Source organism: Bufo gargarizans, chromosome 1 (genome assembly GCF_014858855.1).
Source record: "Bufo gargarizans isolate SCDJY-AF-19 chromosome 1, ASM1485885v1, whole genome shotgun sequence".
Taxonomy (NCBI): domain Eukaryota; kingdom Metazoa; phylum Chordata; class Amphibia; order Anura; family Bufonidae; genus Bufo; species Bufo gargarizans.
The window spans coordinates 226,882,832-226,907,138 of NC_058080.1; the positions used below are offsets into that span (position 1 = coordinate 226,882,832).

A 24,307-nucleotide genomic window follows, 5' to 3' on the forward strand; every position below is an offset into this window, starting at 1 on the left:
ACGAGTTTAAAACACCAAGTATAGAAAGAAATCTAGATCTCTTTCCAAACTGAAGTATGTATTTTAGCAAGTTTTACACATGAAGCGTAGACAGACCAAGGCCATAATGGACTTCTAGAGGTTGTCTCATCTCTCAGTTAGTAAGGCAAGATGGGACTAAGTGCCGACCACCACGTGGCCAGGAAATAGTGGAGCAGACTGGCACTCGAGCTAACCATACAGTGCAACAGGAGCTACGGAAATTGCAGAGTGTGACGGTTTCCCTGCCACCTGGTGGTTGGTGCTCTTTTCCATCTTGCCTTAGTAGCTTTGAGATGGGAGAACCCCTTTAATTGCAACACTAATTTTATTATTGGTATAGAAATAATAAGCTGCAGATAAGCAGTCATTTTAGGAAGGTTTGTTCACCAGGGGATCCCATCAGATTGGACTGGAAGACTAGCACAGCCTGCAGATATATTCTTTTTAAACTGACAGACGGTGGAACCTGTTGTCAACACTGCCATTCTCCATCATACCACATAACAGGTCCAGCATTCTATTTTGGTGTTTTCTGTGTTTTTTTTCCGTGTTTCTCCTTCTTTGACAGAACACAAAATTTGAAGAGATACAGAAATGTGAACGCAGGCTTACTTGAAAGTTGTTTCAGTATGTACACACATGAAAGGCTTCTTTCCATGCCAACAGACCTATCTATGTCAATTCAGCACCTGCTAGTATAGCCACCCTGTACTTGCCAGCTAGGTATAAAAGGAAATGTATATGGGGAAGTCTGTGTGGATACAACTATGTGGTCACTGTTCTGTATGTGCAATTAGTGTCTTTTCATATGATGTAACACAGTAAGTGTAATCTGCTCTAATGTCCTGGGTAGCTCTATTACCATACTGTTGGGTCTATAAGACACATCGAACTATAAGATGCACACCTCATTTTTTATCAAACCTCAGATCAGAGCCTCATCAGACCCCCAAGTTCCATTAGCCTCAGATTAAACCCCCAATCTTTATCAGCCTGAGATCAGACCCCCATGAGCCTGAGATCAGACCCCCATCAGCATTCAATTTGGCCCTCATGAGCCTCAGATCAGACCACCATGAGCCTCAGTTCAGACCCCCATCAGCCTGCACTTCCCTCACCGGTCCCTGCACCTCCTGCATGCTAATGAATGCTTCCAAAATGGACGTGGTCATTAGCATTTGGACTATAAGGCACTCTACAACTTTTCTCCCAATATGAAAAATACAATATATGTAAGGATGCATTGCTGATATTCTCTTCCTTGATTACTTTGCCATGAAACTGAATTCTACAGCCAGGTCTACGAAGGGGAATTAGAATTTCTGTACATTTGGTAAGAAAACTAAAGATGATTTGGGAGTACTGTATAGTTGTATGATTATCTACTATGTTTGCACAGGCAGATGAGAATGTTTTAGATATTGTATACCTTTTAGAGACTAGGGAATCTAATCACCTGTCTTTTCTACAGTGTGTGCACTATAAAACAAAATGTGCTACACGCAACAGTACTCGAGGGACATGTAACTGGCTATGTAATAGCGTTAAGCGATCTATAGACAGTCAACAATATTTTTCCAGTCTGGTAAATTAACAGGCAATTAAATTTTACTGGTTCATATTGAAATTCACATACCAGAAATGTTAGAAATATGAATTGGAATGATAATTTTGGCTCTGAGCTTGCTGGCACGCTGTGAATGTGGACTACTGTTATTGCTGATATCTTATTAGTATATAGTACTCAAATAAAATTTTAATAAACAGATCCACATAACTACAGCAGCTCTCTCTAGCAGTGAATGAGTTACTTGATTAAGTTATCATGGTAGAACACAAGCTTGATTTCCACAAGTGATGACTAATAGCTGCCATTACAGTTCCAAAAGGACTTGTCCGCAGCTTTCTAGAGGTGCTGAGTGTTATATAAATCAGTGTAGTGATGTGGAGTTGCTCTCCTCAAAATGATTTAACCTGTCACCATGAAATGCAATGCAATCTGCAGATAGTATGTTATAGAGCAGGAGGGGATGAGAAGATTGATATATAATTTTGCGAGAAAAGATTCTGTAAAACCTATAATTTATACATTTAAAGGGCATCTGTCAGCAGATTTGTACCTATGAAACTGGCTGACCAGTCGTATGTGCACTTGACAGCTGAAAGCATCTGGTCCATGTTCATATGAGCCCGCATTGCTGAGAAATATGATGTTTTAATATACGCAAATGAGCCTCTAGTAGCAACAGGGGCGTTGCCTTTACGTCTAGAGACTCTGCTCTAGAGACACTACTATGCCTTCTCCACTTTGATTGACTTTAGGAGAAGTCAGGGCCAGGCTTGATCACATTTACACTACCTGTCAATCAAGGTATTGGGAGCGCGGCAGTTGCAGAGAGAGCTTAGCCTCTAGGTGTAATGGCAACACCACCATTGCTATGAGAGGCTTATTTGCATATAGTAAAACATCATTTTTTTCAGCAATGTGGGCAACATGTGAACATAGGACTAACACAGATGCCTTCAGCTGCCAAATGCACATGCAACAGGTCAGTCAGTTTCATAGGTACAAATCTGCTGACAGATGCCCTTTAAGTCTCTGCTCCTTCTGAGCTTAGTTGTTCACAGGGTAGAAGTTATCAGTGACTGACATCTATCTCTGTATATACACACATAGAATGCTATCAATCACTGATAACACCTCCACCGTGTATAGCTATCAGTTATGTCAGCTATCTCTGTATACACACTTACACAGAGAATGCTATCAATCACTGGTAACACCTCCCCCATGTACAGCTATCAGTGATCGACAGCTATCTGTCACAGACTTTCCCGCGACAGGTCTCAGGAGATCGACGAGACTGGCAACATGTGGTTTGATCTGACAGGTTTGCCCTGTGGATCAATAGGCATCTGTGTTGTTTCTGGTATGGCCACACCCCTTGCCTCAGGTGTTGCTAATCTGGTCATTTAACCTTCCTTATTTATAGTTGCTTCTCCCACTATGCTGTGCGGTTTATAGCTTCAGTTGCAGTTTTGGATTGCTGGTGCTTCCATAGCTCCTTTTAAGTCTTTCCTTTCCCTTCTTGTATTTTGTTTGGGTTCTGTATGTTGCTTTTCCCTATTGTTTGTATTCGGCCTAAGGAAACTCCTGTTCATCCTTCCATTTGGAGGAATGGGTAGCTACAGTATCTCTGTATACACACTTGCAGAGAGAATACTATCAATCACTGATAACACCTTCCCTGTGTAAAGCTATTATTGACTGACAGCTGTCAATGTATACACACAGAGAGATTACTATCAATCACTGATAACACCTTCCCCATGAACAAAGAAATCAGAAATATGTATGAGTTCAGAGATATAAATGATACGTTTTACTGCATCTTTTCTCATAAAACTATATACCAGTCTGCTCAGCTCCTGTTGCTCTATAACATGCATGCAACAGATTGTATTGTATTTTAATGGTGACGAGTTCTCTTTGAAAGAAGAAATAATTTATAGTATACCAGCAGAATCACAATATTCACATTTCTTGATCCAACACATGGTTCAAAAGTATTTTTTGTCAAATTTCAAATGTAAGCAGGAATAGAGCAGATATATAATTTGTTATAACCTTGCAGAGGTCTATGAGATCCTTTCAAGATTAATCTTCTAACAGTCACATTAAAATTGAAAAAGCCCTCCCAAAAATGTCACCTTTTTTTATCATAGATGTGTCTGAAGTAAATCTTGTTGGGGCACAACTCAGGTGACACAATTGCATTTTTAACCCCTTAGTGACATAATTAATTTTAGCCTTAAGGACTAGTATCACTTTCCCCCTTTGTGTTCCAGAAGTCATAATATTGAAATTTTTTCTTCTAATTTAAAATTTTTATTTTGTGGATTTGTTGTAGGTTTTTAAGGAACCATTTTGGGGAATATATTGTGTATTAAATAACTTTTATTATTTTATTTTTAGAGGAAAAAATAAAAAAGTGCAATTTTAACATTATTTTGTGGAATTTATTTTCATAACTTTATAATGTGAGTACAATGATGATTATTCAAAATTTCTATTTATTTTTTATGATTTTTTTCCTCCTCCTGCAGGCTGTCAGCTCCCCAACTGCCTCGCCCCCACCCCCTCTAGACAGAAGGGGAGAGGGGCAGCTGCTTTAGGTGCTTATATTGCTGTAAAGGTATTAACTAGAGATATGGGCTTTGTATTGTTTTAAAGCTGACAAACAATACCAGAATGACAGTATTATCTTCACTACATAGGAAGATATCGCTGTTAGAAATCGGAATGTAGTTGTCATTTGTGGAATGCCAGGTTTCAAACAAGACCAAGCCCATGTCCAATGAGGAGATTGGAGCAGCTAAAGAAACTCCCCCCCCCCCCCCCTCTTTCACCTTCTGACCAAGCTTGGTTAACGCAGAGCATTTAAATGCTTTCCCCAAAGCCCAAGCTTAGCTCATGCAAAGAAGTTAGATGGTTAAGCCGGCCATACACCTTAGCGGGCCTTTGGCCAAAAGATCAGTTTGGCCGAGCGTGTTCCCAATCGGGAGAGGGTAGTAAGCAGCCCCCAGTCACTTGTGGCTTATATATCCGGAGATCAAATGAATAGAGAATGTTGGAGTCCAACTGCTCCATCCTTTCTTGGACATCTGGCCTCAGTCATAACACCAGCATACACATTAGACAGTGAGCTCATCAGGCTCGCTCAACATTAATCTTGATATTAAACAAATAAGTATGTCCACCCTTACTCACGTGTGTAACTAATAGGGTAATAGGTATTGCAATTGCTGGGTGAGGGTCACCTTTCTTTAGATTTAAAGGCGTTTACCCATTATCAACATCTAGAACAGGGATGGGCAAACTCGACCCTCCAGCTGCCTATAGCTATCAGCCTACAGGAGGGCATGATGGGATTTGTAGTTTTAAAACAGCTGGAGGGCCGAGTTTGCCCATCCCTGATCTAGAACCTGTCCAAAGGATAGACAATAAATACATTATTGCTGGGGGTCCAGCTGCTGGGACCTCCAGCAATCATGAAAACAGGGGTCCCTGAATGGAGCAGTGGTGTGCTTGGGTGACCACTATTCCTTTCACTTCTATGCTACTGCTGAGTGCAGCATTTGGCTATCCTGCTCAGACCCATAGAAGTGAGTGGATCAGTGATCATGTTGTTTGGTTGCTGAGGTCTGGTTCGCCCTCCAGTGATCATATGTTTATTATCTATCTGTTGTTACCCCATGGATACTTCTTACACCCTTGCCATTACTGCCAGTGCAATGAACATGTACCAAACAAATAAAATATCACTTAGCAGGTGTTAGTTTTTTGTAGTAGAACAAGGAACCTGCAACAGTACTACATTAGAGCTAATGATTGAATGGCATACATGTCACTAGGTAATACTGCTAGAACATAGAGCTGGAGCTATTCAGAGCAACCAGTAATACCATCATGGCCCTAACTATCAGAGGAGCAGGCATAGCCGCGACTATGGGGCCCCAGCTCCACTCTGACATATGTTCAGTTTGTGATGTATATGGGCAGTGGAAGAGTACATTACCTTTTGCATTATTTCTGTGCTGTGACATCACCGATTTATTTCTGTACATCATACTATTGGGATATCACTCTGAGCCTTATAGCTGTACCATGACATCACTGTGAATGCTATTCCTGTGCCATAACTTCACTGTGTAAGTTATCCCCTCATTGCGACATTACTGTGAACATTATTCCAGTGCATTTGAAAAACCAACATAATCTTAAGCTTCTCATATTCATGCTACTGACGGTGGTCGTGGTGATATGGGGCCCCATTTTAAGTTTTGCCACAGGGCACCATACGTCCTTGTTACGCCACTGAATACCATTCAGGTTGGCTGGCTCATTGGCAAAAGTCCAGATATTTCCAGATAAGCCTCAATACTTTTTACTTTTCACAGCCTGGCTGTCAAAGTCCATTTTTAAACAAATGGTATTTCGGTTAAAGTAAGGCTTTTAGGATCAGATGGTAAGCATGATACATTTCCAAGCCATCTTTGATCTGACACCTCATGTGGTTACACTGAGAAGCGCTATATCATTTCTAGAGCGGGAAGTCATGTTAGCATTTCTCTACTCTTTACATTCAGTTTATTGACCTAAGGGTGATGTTTGCACAAGCATGTAAAGTGCAATGACTTAAGAGTAAAAGCATCTGAGCAATAGATCTCATCATTCATCCCTAAAACGTGCGTGGCTTTGGCCTTCGCTGGGCAATTTGTCACTTTTTTCCACGGTCAGTCACATAGATTTCACAGATAATTTCCTGTGGGTAAAATCATGCAGATAGCTATCAAGTTGGAGATTAACAGTAGAGGCTTGAGGATCAACCCTTTGATCAGGCGCAGTATTTTATGTAGGTTCTGTTATCTTTATCAGGATTATGAGTAGGGGTAACAGGTGTCGCATTTCTCTACAGTGTTAACAGAAAGCATTAATACAACATCTCATTACAAGGCACATGCATCTTCTAGTAAGGAGTGCTTAGCTCCAATGCGTATGGTACTGAAGACATCTATTCCATCCAAGATGCAACTGTCACAGTTTTCTTTGATGTTTTCTTTGACTCTTTCTCTTATACATTCTTCTCCTCCTTTATTTTTATGTTTCCTCTCCATAAATATTTTGTAATCCCAAGTATTTATGTGTGGGTTGGTAATATATCAAGCATTATTGGATCTATAACTTCTACCTGGCCCACGGCACCCTAAAACACTGTGAGAACTTCTGACTTTTCTCCTTCTTCGCCCTTATTCATGGAAATATTTTTATTGTATACTAGGGCTGCAGTAAACGAATATTTTAGTAATCGAGTATTCTATCGATAATTTTTTACGATTAATCGAGCACTCAAATAAGAAAAACCTTCTTAAAATAACGTATTCCTTTATAAAAAAAAAAATATATTTTTATTTCTTACAGTGGTATAGCAAATAATGGCACACACATAAGGCTTCTTTCACAGCTGCAATATACATTCTGTCAGAAGAACAGCCGGAATGTACCATATTAGGTAAAGCTGGATACTGCCGTCTGCTGCAGCGATTGACTGTAACGGGGTCCGAACTTGTTACAGCATTCATACAGCTGGGTTTTGGCCAGACAAAAAAAAAAAAGAGCTTTGGACAATACCCAGCATGTATGCCGAAACATTGCCAGATGGCCTTGGACCACATTATAGTCAATGGGAGCATATAGCTGGTTGTATCTGACTATACCCAATACTGTATACTCAGAATGTGTACATATATACCAGAATGTGTATCTAGGGTTATATTGTGAACTCCGTCAGTCAGTTCCGGTGGAGGAACAGACTGCTGGCGTTCACTGGCTGCCATGATGTCCCCCTTCCCCAGTGCCTCCATGCCTCCACCATGTCCCCCACTCCCCCAGATCAGCAGCCCCTCCATGCCAAATCACAGGTTCCCCCATTAACCCCTCTCCCCCCTTGCCAATAACTTTATACATGCCAAATCACAGGTTCCCCCATTAACCCATCTCCCCCCCCGCCAATAACTTTATACATGCCAAATCACAGGTGCCCCCATTAACCTCTCTCCCCCGAAGCCAATAACTTTATACATGCCATTGCCAAATCACAGGTGCCCCCATTAACCCCTCTCCACCTCTGCCAATTACTTTATACATGCCAAATCACAGGTGCCCCCATTAACCCCTCTCCACCTCTGCCAATTACTTTATACATGCCAAATCACAGGTGCCCCCATTAACCCCTCCCCCCGCCAATTACTTTATACATGCCAAATCACAGGTGCCCCATTAACCCCCTCCCCCCACCAATTACTTTATACATGCCAAATCACAGGTGCCCCCATTAACCCCTCCCCCCGCCAATTACTTTATACATGCTAAATCACAGGTGCCCCCATTAACCCCTCTCCCCCCAAGCCAATAACTTTATACATGCCATTGCCAACTCACAGGTGCCCCCATTAACCCCTCTCCCCCCTGTCAATAACTTTATAAATGCCATTGCCAAATCACAGGTGCCCCCCATTAACCCCTCTCCCCCGCAAAAAACTTTATACATGCCATTGCCAAATCACAGGTGCCCCGATTAACCCCTCTCCCCCCCAAGCCAATAACTTTATACATGCCATTGCCAAATCACAGGTGCCCCCATTAACCCCTCTCCCCCACCATTAACTTTATACATGCCATTGCCAAATCACAGGTGCCCCCCATTAACCCCTCTCCACCGCCCCGCCAATAACTTTATACATGCCATTGCCAAATCACAGGTGCCCACATTAACCCCTCTCCCCCCCGCCAATAACTTTATACATGCCATTGCCAAATCAAAGGTGCCTTCATTAACCCCTCTCCCCGCCTGCCAGCCAGCCAATAACATTATACATGCCATTGCCAAATCAAAGGTGTCCCCATTTCTCCCACCCCACCCTGCCCCGCCACCGCTGGTGCTGCTAACTTTATACTTACCTTTCCTGGCAGTGCGGCGTGCACTGACACATGGAGTCCGCAGGAGACGCGTCTTCATCCTAGCATGCACTGGGACCTGACGTCACACACAGTGTCAGCCAGGGCGCTGACGTCACACACAGTGTCAGCCAGGGCGCTGACGATGTGTGAACGCAAGGCCCTGCAGCACGGTGCCGAGTCGGGAGGCCACAGAGTGGTGAGTGAAAAGCTTCATTTCACTCACGCTCCGTGGTCATGTGCCTTTAGAAAGAAGAACTTTGTGGCAATGTGAATGGAAAAAGTTAAGACTTTTAGAAAGCAGGGATTAAAAAATAGAAACGCAAAATAGTTTGAGGTAGTAAAAAATAAATAAAAAATAAATAAAAATCTGCTGGATGACCACTGTAATGATTGATGATTGCACCCATCGATGAGTACTCTCCAGGTTGCTCTGTATTTTACAAATAATACTGTTATATAAACTTAAAATAATTACGGTATATGGTTATGTAATGGTTATCATTATTGAGGAGCTTATTTTCTCTGTTAACTTAATATTATCAGAAATTGTAATAACTTTATAATATTTATCACTTTACAGGGTCAACCAGGACCACAGGTAAGTAGAACCACATACATTATTTCTTTTATATCTTGATGTTGGCATTTTAGTGAACTCAGAAGTTGGGATGTTCTCAGCTGTTCCTTTAAGGGTCTCTTTACGCACTTGTCCCTGTTGTTTTTGGGGCTGAAGAAGACAAAAACAATGCCTGACTTTGAGGCATATTTACCCATATAGTATCTTCCCATCTGGCCTTTTATAATTGCATTTTTTGCATGGCTTTTTTGCATGGCTTTTTTGCAAAGCTTTCTTTTTTTCGCACAAGGTATGTGCCCTTTTTGTCACTGTAAAGCTGCATGGGAAGAAAACATTTGTAAAAATATACTGTGCAAAATGCATTAAAACCGTTAACACACAGGGAACATGCATTTTTTCAATCTGTAAAAAAAAAAAAAAAAAACTATCGGTCTATGGAAAAAAAGCACTAGGAAATGGGGGAAAAACGCCAGCAAAAAAAAGCACTGAAGAAAATACAAAACACCACACTCTGGATGCAGCACTCTGTTTCTCCCTGCAGCGGGCGTGTGCTGATTGCTCAGCTGCTCTATTTGCTGTGTACTAGTGTTTCTGACTAATGGAGTGCCAAGTCAATGGGCCTATCTGATCCAAGGAATCGGGCGCTCTATTTAAATCCCGTCCCAGCCATACACTATTGCCAGTGATAGTCTTGTTTGGTTCAGTAGTTAGGTTCCTTGTTCCCTATTCCTGCATTTGCAAATTGATTCTTCTGTGCTTTTGACCTCAGTCTTCTGAACACCCTCTGTCTCTTATTTGGTACTGCATAGCCCATCTGGTTCTGACCTATTTCCGTATGACTCTGCTTTAGTGTTTGTTCCCTGCCGCTAGTGTGAAAGTAGCCTTAGGCCTCATGCACACGACCGTTTTTTTTAAGGTCCGCAAAAATGGGGTCTGTGATCCGTGACCGTTTTTTCGTCCGTGGGTCTTCCTTGATTTTTGGAGGATCCACGGACATGAAAAAAAAGTCATTTTGGTGTCCGCCTGGCCGTGCGGAGCCAAACGGATCCGTCCTGAATTACAGTGCAAGTCAATAGGGACGGATCCGTTTGACGTTGACACAATATGGTGCAATTGCAAACGGATCCATCCCCATTGACTTTCAATGTAAAGTCAGGAGTCCCTTTTATACCATCGGATCAGAGTTTTCTCCAATCCGATGGTATATTTTAACTTGAAGCGTCCCCATAACCATGGGAACGCCTCTATGTTAGAATATACCATCGGATTTGAGTTAGATCGTGAAACTCAGATCCGACAGTATATTCTAACACAGAGGCTTTCCCATGGTGATGGGACACTTCGGGTTAGAATATACTGACTACAGTGTACATGACTGCCCCCTGCTGACTGGCAGGTGCTGCCAGGCAGCAGGGGGCAGACCCCCCCTGTATTTAACACATTGGTTGCCAGTGCGGCCGGCCCCTCCTCCCTCCCCTGTATTTAACACATTGGTGGCCAGTGCGGCCGGCCCCTCCTCCCTCCCCTGTATTTAACACATTGGTGGCCAGTGCGGCCGGCCCCTCCTCCCTCCCCTGTAGTTAACACATTGGTGGCCAGTGCGGCCGGCCCCCCCTCCCTCCCCTGTAGTTAACACATTGGTGGCCAGTGCGGCCGGCCGCCCTCCCTCCCCTGTAGTTAACACATTGGTGGCCAGTGCGGCCGGCCCCTCCTCCCTCCCCTGTAGTACTGTAGATTCATTGGTGGCAAGTGGGCACCCCCCTCCTAATTAAAATCTCCCCCCCTATCATTGGTGGCAGCAGAGAGTACCGATCGGAGTCCCAGTTTAATCAATGGGGCTCCGATCGGTAACCATGGCAACCAGGACGCTACTGCAGTCCTGGTTGTCATGATTACTTAGCAATTTTTAGAAGCATTATACTTACCTGCGAGCTGCGATGTCTGTGACCGGCCGGGCGCTCCTCCTACTGGTAAGTGAAAGGTCTGTGCGGCGCATTGCTTATAGCACAGACCTGTCACTTACCAGTAGGAGGAGCTCCCGGCCGGTCACAGACATCACAGCTCGCAGGTAAATATAATGCTTCTAAAAATTGCTAAGTAACCATGGCAACCAGGACTGCAGTAGCGTCCTGGTTGCCATGGTTACCGATCAGAGCCCCAGCGATTAAACTGGGACTCCGATCGGTACTCTCTGCTGCCACCAATGATAGGTGGGAGATTTTAATTAGGAGGGGGGTGCCCACTTGCCACCAATGAATCTACAGTACTACAGGGGAGAGAGGGGGGGCCGGCCGCACTGGCCACCAATGTGTTAACTACAGGGGATGGAGGGGGGGGGGCGGCCGGCCGCACTGGCCACCAATGTGTTAACTACAGGAGAGGGAGGGGGCCGGCCGCACTGGCCACCAATGTGTTAACTACAGGGGAGGGAGGGGGGGCCGGCTGCACTGGCCACCAATGTGTTAACTACAGGGGAGGTAGGGGGGGCCGGCCGCACTGGCCACCAATGTGTTAACTACAGGGGAGGGAGGGGGGCCCACTGGCCACCAATGAATTTAAAACTGGGGAGGGAGGGGGGTGTGCCCCCTCCTGCCTGGCAGCACATGATCTCTTACAGGGGGCTATGATTCGCACAATTAACCCCTCGGGTGCAGCACCTGAGGGGTTAATTGTGCGGATCACAGCCTCCTGTAAGAGATCGGGTGCTGCCAGGCAGCAGGGGGCAGTCTTGTACACAGTTCAAAGTATATTCTAACTAGAAGCGTCCCCATCACTATGGGAACGCCTCTGTGTTAGAATATACTATCGGATCTGAGTTTTCACTTCGGATCCGTCTGTATGAAAGTAACCTACGGCCACGGTCCACGGACGCGGATGCCAATCTTGTGTGCATCCGTGTTTTTTCACGGACCCATTGACTTGAATGGGTCCGTGAACCGTTGTCCGTCAAAAAAATAGGACAAGTCATATTTTTTTGACGGACAGGAAACACGGATCACGGATGCGGCTGCAAAACGGTGCATTTTCCGATTTTTCCACGGACCCATTGAAAGTCAATGGTTCCGCGAAAAAAAAACTGAAAACGGCACAACGGCCACGGATGCACACAACGGTCGTGTGCATGAGGCCTTAGTATGAGAAAGATCACGTGGACAAGTCAGAAGGCTATTGGAACAATGTTCCCAGCATAAAAACCTCATCCCATTTATGAAACACAGTGGTGGTAGTATCATGATTTGGGCCTATTTTGCTGCATCTGGACCAGGATGGCTGGCCACCATTGGTGGAACGATGAATTCGGAATTATGCCAGCAAATTCTAAAGAAAAAAATGTCTGTCCACGAGCTGACTCTCAAGAGAACGTGGACCATGCAGCAAGACAACGACCCTAAGCACACAAGTCGTTCTGCCAAAGAATATCTCTGGAATTCCATAGAAATTAATCCAGCGGCCTAGCGCATACCAGACCGGCCTATCCATAAATTTTTGTGGCTCCTCAGCGTACGGGCCCCTGCTCTTATGATCGGTGGGTTTCCCATCGGTAGGACCCCTGCCAATCTAATAGTTATCTTTTATCCTGTAGATAGGGGATACCTTTATATAATCTGAATACCCCTTTAACACTGACTTCATTCTTTTGCTCTAAGACATTAGGCAAGTAAGATTATTTCTGCTTTATAGCACATTTGTATAACAATAAAAATTAAAGTCCTTGAATGATAAATAGACCTTGAAGTAAGCATTGATGTACCTAGTGAAGGACAATAAACAGCCGCTGTAACAGATTTTTTTTTACTAAATGTGCGTGATCTTCATTTGTTGCTTTTTATTGAGCTAAATTCTGTATGAACATTAATACAATCATTCATACAAAAAATAGTAGCAGCAATATTCGGCTTCTATTAAAACTGAGAATCACCTTGATTCCCATGTTGAAGGTTGTGTTCTTTAAAAAGCCATTAATGGAAGCAACATACTGCAAATAGCTTATTGTGTTCCTTAGATTACCTGATAGGGTCTACTCCTAACATCAGATCTATAGAGGCCCGTATTGTTTTTTCCCATATTGTAATTTTAAGCTGAACAATGTTTAAATAATATGCGATAATATTACCTGTGTTACCATTGACTCGAGTTGCAGGGTTTGTTAGAGTACTTTCACACTAGCGTTTTTTCTTTTCCGGCACTGAGTTCCGTCACAGGGGCTCTATACCAGAAAATAACTGATCAGTTTTATCCCCATGCATTCTGAATGGAGAGCAATCCGTTCAGGATGCATCAGGATGTCTTCAGTTCAGTCTTTTTGCCTTTTAAGGACGGAGATAATACCGCAGCATGCTACAGTTTTATCTCCGTCCAAAATTCCGGAACACTTGCTGGAATGCCGGATCCGGCATTTTTTACCATTGACATGCATTTTTACAATTGACATGCTGGAATGCCGGTTCTGGCAAAACTGATGCGTTTTTTGCGGTCTGCACATGCTCAGACCGGGAAAAATGTGAAAAAATAAATGCTGGAGAGACGGATGTAACCACATATTATATAATAGACAAAAGATTGCATAGGAGCTGTACACACAAGATGTTTTTTTAAATCAAGACTATTTGCTAAGTTGCTTCATTTTAAGATGCACTGGATCAATAAACACATACTAACTGCCACCACAAAGGGGTATATTAGAAAACAGTTTTCAATAATCATGGAAAACTATTTTTTTAGAATCTTTGCTGTTTTTCTTTTCCATTTTGTAAGTACAATGCCATTTAAAATGAAATACAATATATTGTCCTTCTGTAGCAGTCAACACAGATAAGACCTTCTATATACATAAGAACCCCATTGTCGGTTTACTGCTGCTGTGATGAGAAGATGTTATCTGCAAGGTATAAATGTAGGTTTATCATTGGGATAACAGTATGACCGCTCTGTTGTTCTCTTGATAGGCTTAAATAAAGATGCCCACAGAAGTGCATTGCATTGATTTGTGAATTACTACAGAGGAGTGCTCTTTGATCTCAGTTATGGTCTGACTGAACGAGATAATGTCCTTTTACCCAGGCTGACACAGCAGGCAATTATTGGGAATGAACCATCAGTTCCCGATAATTGACTCATCCTCAGAGGAGGTGAAATCTGAATTTACTGCACCCACATCAATCATCTACTTGACTTACGATCACTCCCCATAGAGATTGAGTGTTTCTGGGCTGCAGATTGCTGTTTGCTTAGCATGATCTTCTGCCCAGAAATGATCATTTATGTGACTGCATCATTGATCCTGCCACCTGATGAACGAAGGTTTGCTTGCTGCTCGGATGATTGTCAGTTATCGGGAATGATTATTCCTAGGAACACTCCTTTCTGATAATTTCCACAATTTTTGTCCCATGAAAAGGGACCTTTAAGTGAGACTGTTTGCTATGCTAAACATCTAAATAAAGAGGAAGGGAAGTAGAGTATATGGAGTGACTTCAAAAAATAATATACAGTAGACCAACCACCAGTTTTTTTTCAATGACATAGATGATTCACATATAGGCTGTTATAAAGATTTTGATTGAAGTGTTCATTTAACTATATCACAACTTATACATGACTAAAAAAATGAAAGTTCTGTCTTTCAGAGCATTAGGACACTAGAGTTCTTAGAGGTGACATCCACTTTCATGGGTTGCATGGCTCTTTCCTTATTTCCTTACATACCCAACATAGGGCCAACAAGTAGATTAGTTAGTTTATTGAAGTAAGAATACACAAAATCTGGGTAAATAAGAACCACCACCACTCAGATTCATCTTTCAACTAATATCTGCATGCAATCAGGACAAGTCTGATTACACAGGGACTATTGCGAGTGTTGTGTAAGGGGTTGTCTCATTTCAGCAAATGACATTTATAATGTAGAGAAAGGCACTTACTAATGTATTGTGATTGTCCATATTGTCTCTTTTGCTGGTTTGATTCATTTTTCCATCACATTATTCACTGCTCGTTTCCATGGTTATGACCACCCTGCAATCTGGCAGCAGTGGCCATGCTTGCACAATATAGCAAAAAGCACCAACCTCTCTGGTGGCCGGGACTGTGGGAGCACACATAGGCCAGTGCTTTTTCCTGGTTGGAATCTATGTCAAAAGCAATTTTTTTTCACATTATACGGCAATACTATTCATGGGAATATTAGGTGTCTAAGAAATCCATGCCCTTTGAAAAATCCCATAAGTTTCTTTTGTTTTTCAGGGTCCTCCTGGTCCAAAGGGTGACAAGGTCAGTAGTGAATAATTAAATGTATATATATTTTATACGTGGAATGGCAAATCCATGCTGATGTTCAACTGGAGCATAATAATGCATAATTGTATCTGTGACAAACAACCAGCATTTGTGAGAGAGTCACAGGGTAGCACAGAGTCCTTGTTAAAACTATCATCTCATCTTTCCCCTTTGCAGGGAGATCAAGGTGATCAGGGCCCTCGGGTAAGCACTTTCAAAAAATGTTGCACTGCTAAACACATCAGTTAAAATCTTAGCTGAAGCCAGAATTAACACAGTAGCCCCACTCTGTATCTATGTCTAATAACCGCATCTTCGCTGCATGCTCCAGTCACTACCTCAGCAAAGTCAGTGTATTGTCTATCTGTTGTGCACATAACCAACTAATGCTTCGTGTACCACCTACGAAAACCAGAATGAGGATGAGTCGTACAAAGGGCTCGGTAAAAATTGTATATATATGTGCTGTAAATGGAAATGACTAAACTTGCAGTAGATAAAAACTTTACTAGTGGTTCAGTAGAATCAAAGCATATCATCCAAAGTGCTACGATATGGTCATATTGTCTTTACAGTAGGCACAAGTGACATAAAACCCTACAGCATAGTTGCATATGAGTTAGAAATCACAAAGTCTGCCTTATTATATTAGGGTTATTAAGTATGTTAGCACAACTAGCCTATAGCTTAAAAAACTGTTGGCTAAAATGATTAGTTTTAATTCTATGTATGGACCATCAACAATGCACTGCCAAAGGACAATCTGAAAAAAACATCTACCACCAGACTGTTGTAATGTGCCGTTACATATGAACGACCAACCTGAGGCCAATCACCTGGTCTATGTTTCCGTTTTTCCCTTTGTCTGTTCATAGTAAAGCACATTTGTAGCACTATGGACAGTGGCAGATCAGGGCCACATGCCCCAGGTCTTTTCTCCAGTCACCAGCGATCACCACAATCAATTCCATGTGCATTCACGGCCTCTGCTAGTATCTTCAGAGTTTATTAATGCCTCTGACTTTGGGTCAAAAGGACAGTCATAAATTTGATTTATGATTTTCATCTTGTGTGTATTGCCAACTTTAGGAACAGCTATTGGAGCTGAGGTATTTAAAGTGAACTCCACTCTATATGATAACTTGTTATTGAGTGCAGAATATTTAGTTAATATACTTGGTGGTGCACTACTTTTTTTTCTCTGAGTATTTGTTCTGCTTATTCTTGGTCTCTCCATCGTTGCTCTAAAATGGCCACCTGATTCTCAGACTGTGGTATGCACATCGTACTTCAGTAGTCGAACTCTTTACCGCACTAGGATGGAGCAGACACGTCATGTCAGCACTTTGTACGTCCTGTATCTTCCCTGCCTGTAGCAGGCCCTGGCAGAAGCTGTATCCAGACATTGCATCGCAGGAAATTATGCATACCTGCACGTGAGGACACAGGATGGACACAGGGATGGACACCGTCCTGACGTCATCAGCACTGGTCCATCTCTAGGAGTGTCTGACTACCAAAGCACAGTGTGAGGACGGCGATGAAGATTGTAGATCAATGAAGAGGAGCCCATGAAGAAGCAGAACAATGCCACGCAAAATAAAGGGAAATCACCAAGTAGGAGAGGAGGGAGAAGTTTTAAAAGTGGGTGAATTTCAGCTTTGCATGTCACTGACACCATGCTTCTCAATATGGCTATGGCTACAGGATGTAAAGATGAAGGATAACAGTCAGCCATTGCTTCCAGTCTCATTGAGGGTGATTACCATAGGGTCTTACAGCATAAAGTCAGCGATATTGTTCTATATTAAAGACATTTGTCTACAATTAAAGGTGCATCACTTTTAAAATAGGCAGTACACATTTCCAGATATGTGAAGATTACAGTGTAGCATAGTGTTATATCATATTGGTCCAATCTTGAAATATAGCAAATGGGGACAATCCACTTTTAACTCTGTGTCCTGTCTGTATACTAACCATGCAATAACATTGTGTCAGTATATGCATTGTTGTTATAGAATGTAATATTTATACCATGGGCAGTGCAGAAGAATTAACACTGCGCAGTGTACGGTTTACACAGGGAGGTGCAACCTGTGGCTCTCTAGCTGTTGCAAAACGACAACTTCCATCATGCCCTACAGCCTACAGCTATCAGGGGCTGCTGGGAGTTGTAGTTTTGCAACAGCTAGAGGGCCACAGGTTTAAAAGCCTCATGGGCAGTGAACATTTATCAGCCATTGATGTAGACAAGACACAGTGTACATATATTAAGACAGGGATGTTTGTAGGTTTCCGTGGGCTTTGCAATTATTTGCATTTCAGCAGGACGTTCCTGATCTATCGCCCTATTTCCTAGGCAAATGTAAGGGAGAGCAATTAAGTATGGCACGTTCATAAACGGCGGTGCTATATTTTAGAAGATGAGCTCCTTAATTAAAAGAAAAAGAAAGAGAATAGATCCATGCCCTCAGAACTGTGTGTTTTATATCTGTGGCAAGCGCACCCCTATGGTATAAATAATGTATGTGATGTCACGCAGTGTAATAGGGATTTTGTTATTCATGCTGAGATGGCAACTGCGAATAATCCGCTCATTAGACAAAATCTCTCAGCAGTAATATTAAAATCCAGATTTCACAGTGTGTGTATTGTAATCGATGTTTGTACACCATGCGTAGTAGATGTGTATATCTTCCCAGTACAAACCATTTTATAACCCCCATTTCCATTTTACGTCTATTGACCAAATAAGAGTTAAAACCTCTCTCTTGTTTTACAATGCACTGGCTGACATTTTACTCTGTCCCAGACAATTTTTATCCTCATTAAATATAAATATCCCACCTCATTAAATCCTATGTTAGCGTAAACACATAGGCACGATATCTACAGTAATCGGAAAATAGAATAGCTGTAAATGAGAAATCTAACCAGTACAATAGAAGAAAAAACATGGAATTCAACATGATGAAAAATGGCATATTGCAAAAAGACATAGTGAATGTAATCTATTGCTAAAACAGTGTTCATAAATAGGTGCATATCTGTAAAAAAAAACTATTGGCAAGAGAAAATACAGAAGTGCTCATTCATTTATTTCTGTATACATTTGACGGTTCTCCCTTATCATAACACGTTAATGATATCTTATAAGGATTGATGAATAGAAGCTTTATCTTCTTTCTATTCTTTTATTTTTTCGAGACAAACTCTAATTTTATATCAAGTCTGAGGGGTACTAAAGGAAACCGGTCATAATGTTCATGCAGTCTGATCTGTGGACTGCATATTATAGAGAAGGAGGAACTGAGCCAATTAATATATAGTTTTGTGGGAAAAGATTCAGTATAACTTGTATTTTACACAATTATATCTCTGCTTATTCTATGCTTAAGAGTCCAGTGGGCAGTCCTAATCAGTGATTACCAGCCTTCCCTGTATGAGTGTGAATGCAGACTGAGCTGTCAATCACTGGATAGGACCGTCCACTGGACTGCTAAGCATGGAAAATATAGGGATTTAAAATAAAAAATGCAAGTGATATTTAACGTTTTTCCCACAGAACTCTACATCAGTCTGCTCAGCTCCTCCTGCTCTATAACATGCTACCTGTAGATAGCACTGCTCATTCAACATGACAGGTTCTCTTTAAAGAACCAGTCTAGGAGAAAAAAAAAAGATACCGTGTTACCGGCTAGAGTAGGGTCTACAGAGAAGTTTCAAAGAACACCACCGATACTCATGCCTCACCCCTCAGGCCCTGCACTGAAGTAGAGCTTATATGTATCAAACCAGGCAACAATTCATCAAGAGGGAGGGGCTAGCTGAGGAAGCGGGAGGGGCAAGGGTGCACAGAGTGGCTTGGGCCTGCCCTCAGTGCACTTTACTGCTTATCTGCATATTGATTACAAGCACTTTTTCTCCAGACTGAAGCATCAAGTCGCTAAGTTAAAGGTACTATTACATTCAGCTGAGCTAGCCCTACAAGGCATTGTGTCTGGCTTAACAGTGAATTCCCTGGTGACAGATTGTCTTTAAGAAGCATCGTCAACTCTCATAAAATAACAGTGCTAACTGTAGGGACAAGCACTTTGACTAGGGGAATGGTAAGGCCCAGTTTATCAATTTATTCCTAACCTTCTAGGAGGAACAGGATGAACAGCACAACACAGACTTATAAGTAAAGATGTTCCACATTGCTTCTATGAAGAATTCAAGTATTTACTAAAAACAGAGATATCAGGAGTCATGACTCCTTTAAAGGGATTGTCTTTTGTTATTCGATACAAACTTTTGGGAGTCTGTTAAAATAATAATAATAAAAAAAGTATCTTATTTTCCTGAGCTCCTTCCAATCCAGCTCTGTTGCTCTATCCTCTCCACTGGGCTGCAATGGACATTCAGTTTACTTAAGACTGCTGAAGCCAGTGATTGGCTGCAACAGTATACAAGAAGTCACTGCTGTGGCCAAAGCAATGCATCGCAGCTGCAGTGCAGCAGAGAGGACAGAGCATCTGCACTGGATTGGAGGGGGCTCAAGAAGATAAAATAAGTTTGTCTAGATCTTCCTTTGCAGAGATGGCCAAACTTACTTTTCACCTACTTTGCATTCTTTTCGAGGAAGCAAGTACATTGCCCTCAAGAGCCTGGAACATAAATGTTACTCAGCATGAAATAAATGATATATTAATAATTTTCATGTCTCCGACGCGTCAGTCAACAGCTGGTGTGTAATTAGTCTTGGTGTCTTGTTGCTGCAGTAATAGACCACTCAGGACACCCTCATAATCATTTTCATGCAATGATTTCCTCCTCATGGTGTTCTCAGAGTAAGTTACCTAACAGCTGGGACTGTATAGAAACAGATAGCGTCTTAAGAATGTTTTGTCCAGAAGGATTTCATTTACCAAAAAATAAAGAGTGTCCAGGAGTTTACTGTATTATCTTAACCTCAGCGAGCTGAGTGTTTCAGCAGATATCTCCCTCTGCTAGAACAGTTAATACTTCATGAACCACCTTCTATTAGTTGAGAAGCTTCCTGTTATTTTATACTTTGATGAACAGTGTACTATTGTGGTTTGTCCTGCAAGAGTCATTGGAGATCATGATTTGTCTTTGTAAACCAGGCTGAAGTTCCTGGCTATAAAGAAGTGTAATATTCTTTTTATGTCACATAGCACATTGCAGAGACCAGTTTTGGAAGCTTTAATGCTGTGTCACTGTCTACAATTGCGTGCTATGTCACAGCAGGTTTTATTCCCCTAACTTTTCACATCGAAAGGTTAATTCATTAAGGCAGTAGGAGGTTTTTATATACAATGTGCTCTAGTGCTCTTGAGGAGTATCATTGTATTGTATAGGCATAGGGATGTTGAGTGTAGTGTGGTCAAGGAGGAGAACCATCAGAGAGGAGACAGAGATAAATGTAGGATCAAAATTAATAAAAATACAAACAGTGTTCTGTAATGTCTGTGAAGGTTATCATTTATCCAGGTCATGGTATATATCTGTAACGATATCTGTCTAGAACAGAGTGAAACGTTTTCAAGAAATCTACAGTACGTCCAGTTGCCTTGATTTATTCTTTACAGATAGTGTTCTGTAATGGACACTCTGCTTTGTGAGAGGCACAAATCTGACGCAATGTTCAACTTGGCAAGTCATCACTAGACTGGCGATTCCATGAAGGGTGAACCAACACTTTCTCAGGAGCTTGCACTTTGAAATTCTGCAGCATACACTTTGTGGGCTTTTTCCTATGTTGTACTGGGCCCAGCTCAATGCCAGCTGCATGCCCCAGCTCACCAGCCACATAGGGACAACGCAACATCTTCACACCTCAGCATCCTCAAGCTGGTCAAACTGTGAATGTTTTCCAATCAATAATGGTGTCTGGGTCCAACACTCCCTAGAGCCATACTGACAGGGTACAAACCTACCCAAACAGATTTTCCACACCTGAAGCCATCCTGCATATATCATTTAAGAGTTACATACAATATTGCAGCATGAAATAATGCAGTCAGTTATTATACCATACAACTCAATTGGAAGTTTTATGACTTTCTTCTCACCACCTTACATGGGATGAGGCTTTTCTTTTGGGGGGGGGGGGGGTGGAGTTGGCATCTGAGGCCACATTATCACATAAGAAGACACCAGTTCTATAAATGGCACATGGGAGGTGGTGGGTAGGCGGGGGGTTGGGCTATTAGAGATTTTGCTTCGGGTCAGGAACTTCAAGTTCACCTAAAGACAATTTTCACATCACATGATCTGTGCCACCAACTGCTGATCTTCCACCTCATGTGATTAGTTTTCCATTCTGCATCCTGTGACCTACCTACCGTCATCTTTACTACTATGCATTGGCTTTCCACCCAGTAACTTCCATACATTACAGAATGTTTTATTATGTGTTCCACACCAGATATAGCCATAGACTCACACATTATATACTCATTCTCTCCTATACTCTACCTTGAAGTAGTGCCCTTCACTACTCATTTATCAGAGTGATGCGTTAAGTGTAATCAGACACCATCAGCTTTCCATATTTTGTCTGTCTTCTGTTGTGATACATTTGAAATATTAATATATGATACTTATACAGCTTTGATACTTAGAATGATGTTTCAGGATGCAATTTTCTGTAACATTTCGCTCTGTAACGAGACATTTTTGCTTTTCGAATGTGCCATCCAGTAATTTCCATGCATACAACTCATGTCTCGCTCTCCTGATTTATTCCACCACAAATTACAACCTTGTCATTAATCACCTGGTCTACGACAAACAATACGATGGGTGTACTTACACATCAAAGGCTCTTTGTACTGCTCCATGTTACACTGTCTGTAATTGAATGTCATATTCTAATTATAATGACACATTTTGTATGGCTATAATAAATCTCAAGTAGTCTGCAGCTTGGTCAAAACCGACACGCACTGATCTCATGTATAACCACTGGAGGAACAAGGGTGACATTCCGCAATTAAGAATAAATAGCATGTAATTCACATTGAATCTGCTGTAACTAATAGAATTACCCAGTGTCATCCAGAGTAGAAGAAGTGTTTTTGAGTCTTGACAGTCTGATGTTATGCACGGGTTCCATACATCTCATTTATGAATGAAGCCGACTTGCCAAGTTTTTTCTAAATGACCTTTCACCTTGTACATTGCTTGGTTTTAGAGCTGAAGGGACACAGTGATCACAAAAACAGCTCCTTATGAGGAAATAAGGAAGAAGTGGACCACAAGTGGACTTTTTGAGCTGAGACTTGTAACTCTCAGCAGGCAGTAGGGCCTGTATAGAAGTATGGGCAGCCACACAGCGTCAGGCTAGCTCTGGCTAGAAGCCTATGTGAGGCAATGTGTAATAGCAGCAGCTGGCTGTAACCTAAGGAAGTGCAAAGGAAGCAGCAGGTGGCAGTTCTTGTCGCCATGCGTTCTTTGCGAGCACATAACCTTATGCACTGAAACTCTATTGGCAATGCAGAAAGGTGAAAAAAGTTTCAAAGAACCCAAAAAATTCCCAACATATTAGCATCTTTCTCCAACTTGTTATTGAAGACTGCCTCATGTAATACTCCAGGATCCTGTAGAGATCTCAGAGTTATTGCAACCAGTGGAATATTTTGAAAGTTGGGATTAAATGACTACCAAGCAATTCATATTAATTAAATCATGTCTATAGGGAAACTTTGTTTCCCATTTTCATGTCTAATTAGCCTCCCCAAATGATAACTTTATGAGAAGTGTTTAATAGGCATTAGCAAAAAATACTCTGGCAGTTGCCTAGCAACAGATATCACCGACAGTAGGTGACACTGTTTGTCGGCTATACTCCTCTGGAGATCCAGCTTGCTGTACTGAGGAAAGGATGGCGGTAGCTATGAAATCATTATGGCAGCACCTTTACTCTCAGCTCCAGAGGGGAAGGTTGGCCTCAAGGATAGGCTGTGTATTTTACTTTTGATTAGTGTGGGTCTGAGTGCTGAGATCCCCACCGATCACTAGAGCGAGGAGAGAAAAGTGCTCACATAACATGCACTCTCTCCCAGCTGCTGTAGATGGAATAGACAGGCCTATAAGACCTGCTATTGAGCCCATCACCTGCAGCGAGGAGAGTGCGCTATAAGAGGGCTTCTTTCTCTTCCTTCTGGCAATCAGTGGATGTCTCAGCATTCAGACCCCCACTGATCAAAACCTTTGATATGTTGCTATAACATAGCAAAGGTTTTTTGAAATCTCAGTGACACTTTTAAAGGGTTTTCCAGGGTTTTGATATTGATGGCCCATCTGTAGGATAGGCATCAGTATCAGAGCATTGGTAGTTAAACTTTTGGTGCCACCACACTTAAAGGGAATCTGTCACCAGTGACCTTCCTCCCCAGCTGTTTGTATAGACATATTGCTGTAGTTTGCCTAATTAAAACACTTTTTTTTTTTGTTCATCCGAGGCTCCGTTCCCGAATTATGATACTTTTTCTTAATATGCAAACTAAGCTCTCATTGCTCTTGTTGCACCCAAACTCTACTCCTTTCTGGGGCAAGCCCCTCCCTCATAACGTTTTTTTTTTTCAATTTTTTTTATTTCCTGCCTGAGCAGTTTTTAACAGCATTTAGAAACCTAGAATGTGTCGGCAGATAAGAACCATTTGGCCCATCTAGTCTGCCCAATATACTGAATACTATGAATAGCCCTTGGCCCTATCTTATATGAAGGATGGCCCTATGCCTATCCCATGCATTTAAAGAATTGCCTGTCTGTAGACACAGTGGTCAGGAGGGACCTCATTGACTGCTATGGGAGAGTTTTCTAGGCATGCTCTGTTACCTGTGCAGAGGTCATTGTACAAGCAAGGAGTAGATAAGCTTTGACAATCACCTATTGTGAA

The 24,307-nt window shown here is 42.0% G+C and overlaps 1 protein-coding gene across 1 annotated transcript in view; it reads left to right on the forward strand.

The window, feature by feature from the left end:
* Nucleotides 1-24,307, forward strand: part of COL25A1 (collagen type XXV alpha 1 chain) — a 423,067-nt gene that overhangs the window by 251,766 nt on the left and 146,994 nt on the right. Inside the window, exons 5-7 of the mRNA XM_044277438.1 lie at nt 9,123-9,140; nt 15,363-15,389; nt 15,573-15,599. Of these exons, the coding sequence (XP_044133373.1) occupies nt 9,123-9,140; nt 15,363-15,389; nt 15,573-15,599 (72 nt within the window). The remainder of the gene's footprint in view (nt 1-9,122; nt 9,141-15,362; nt 15,390-15,572; nt 15,600-24,307) is intronic.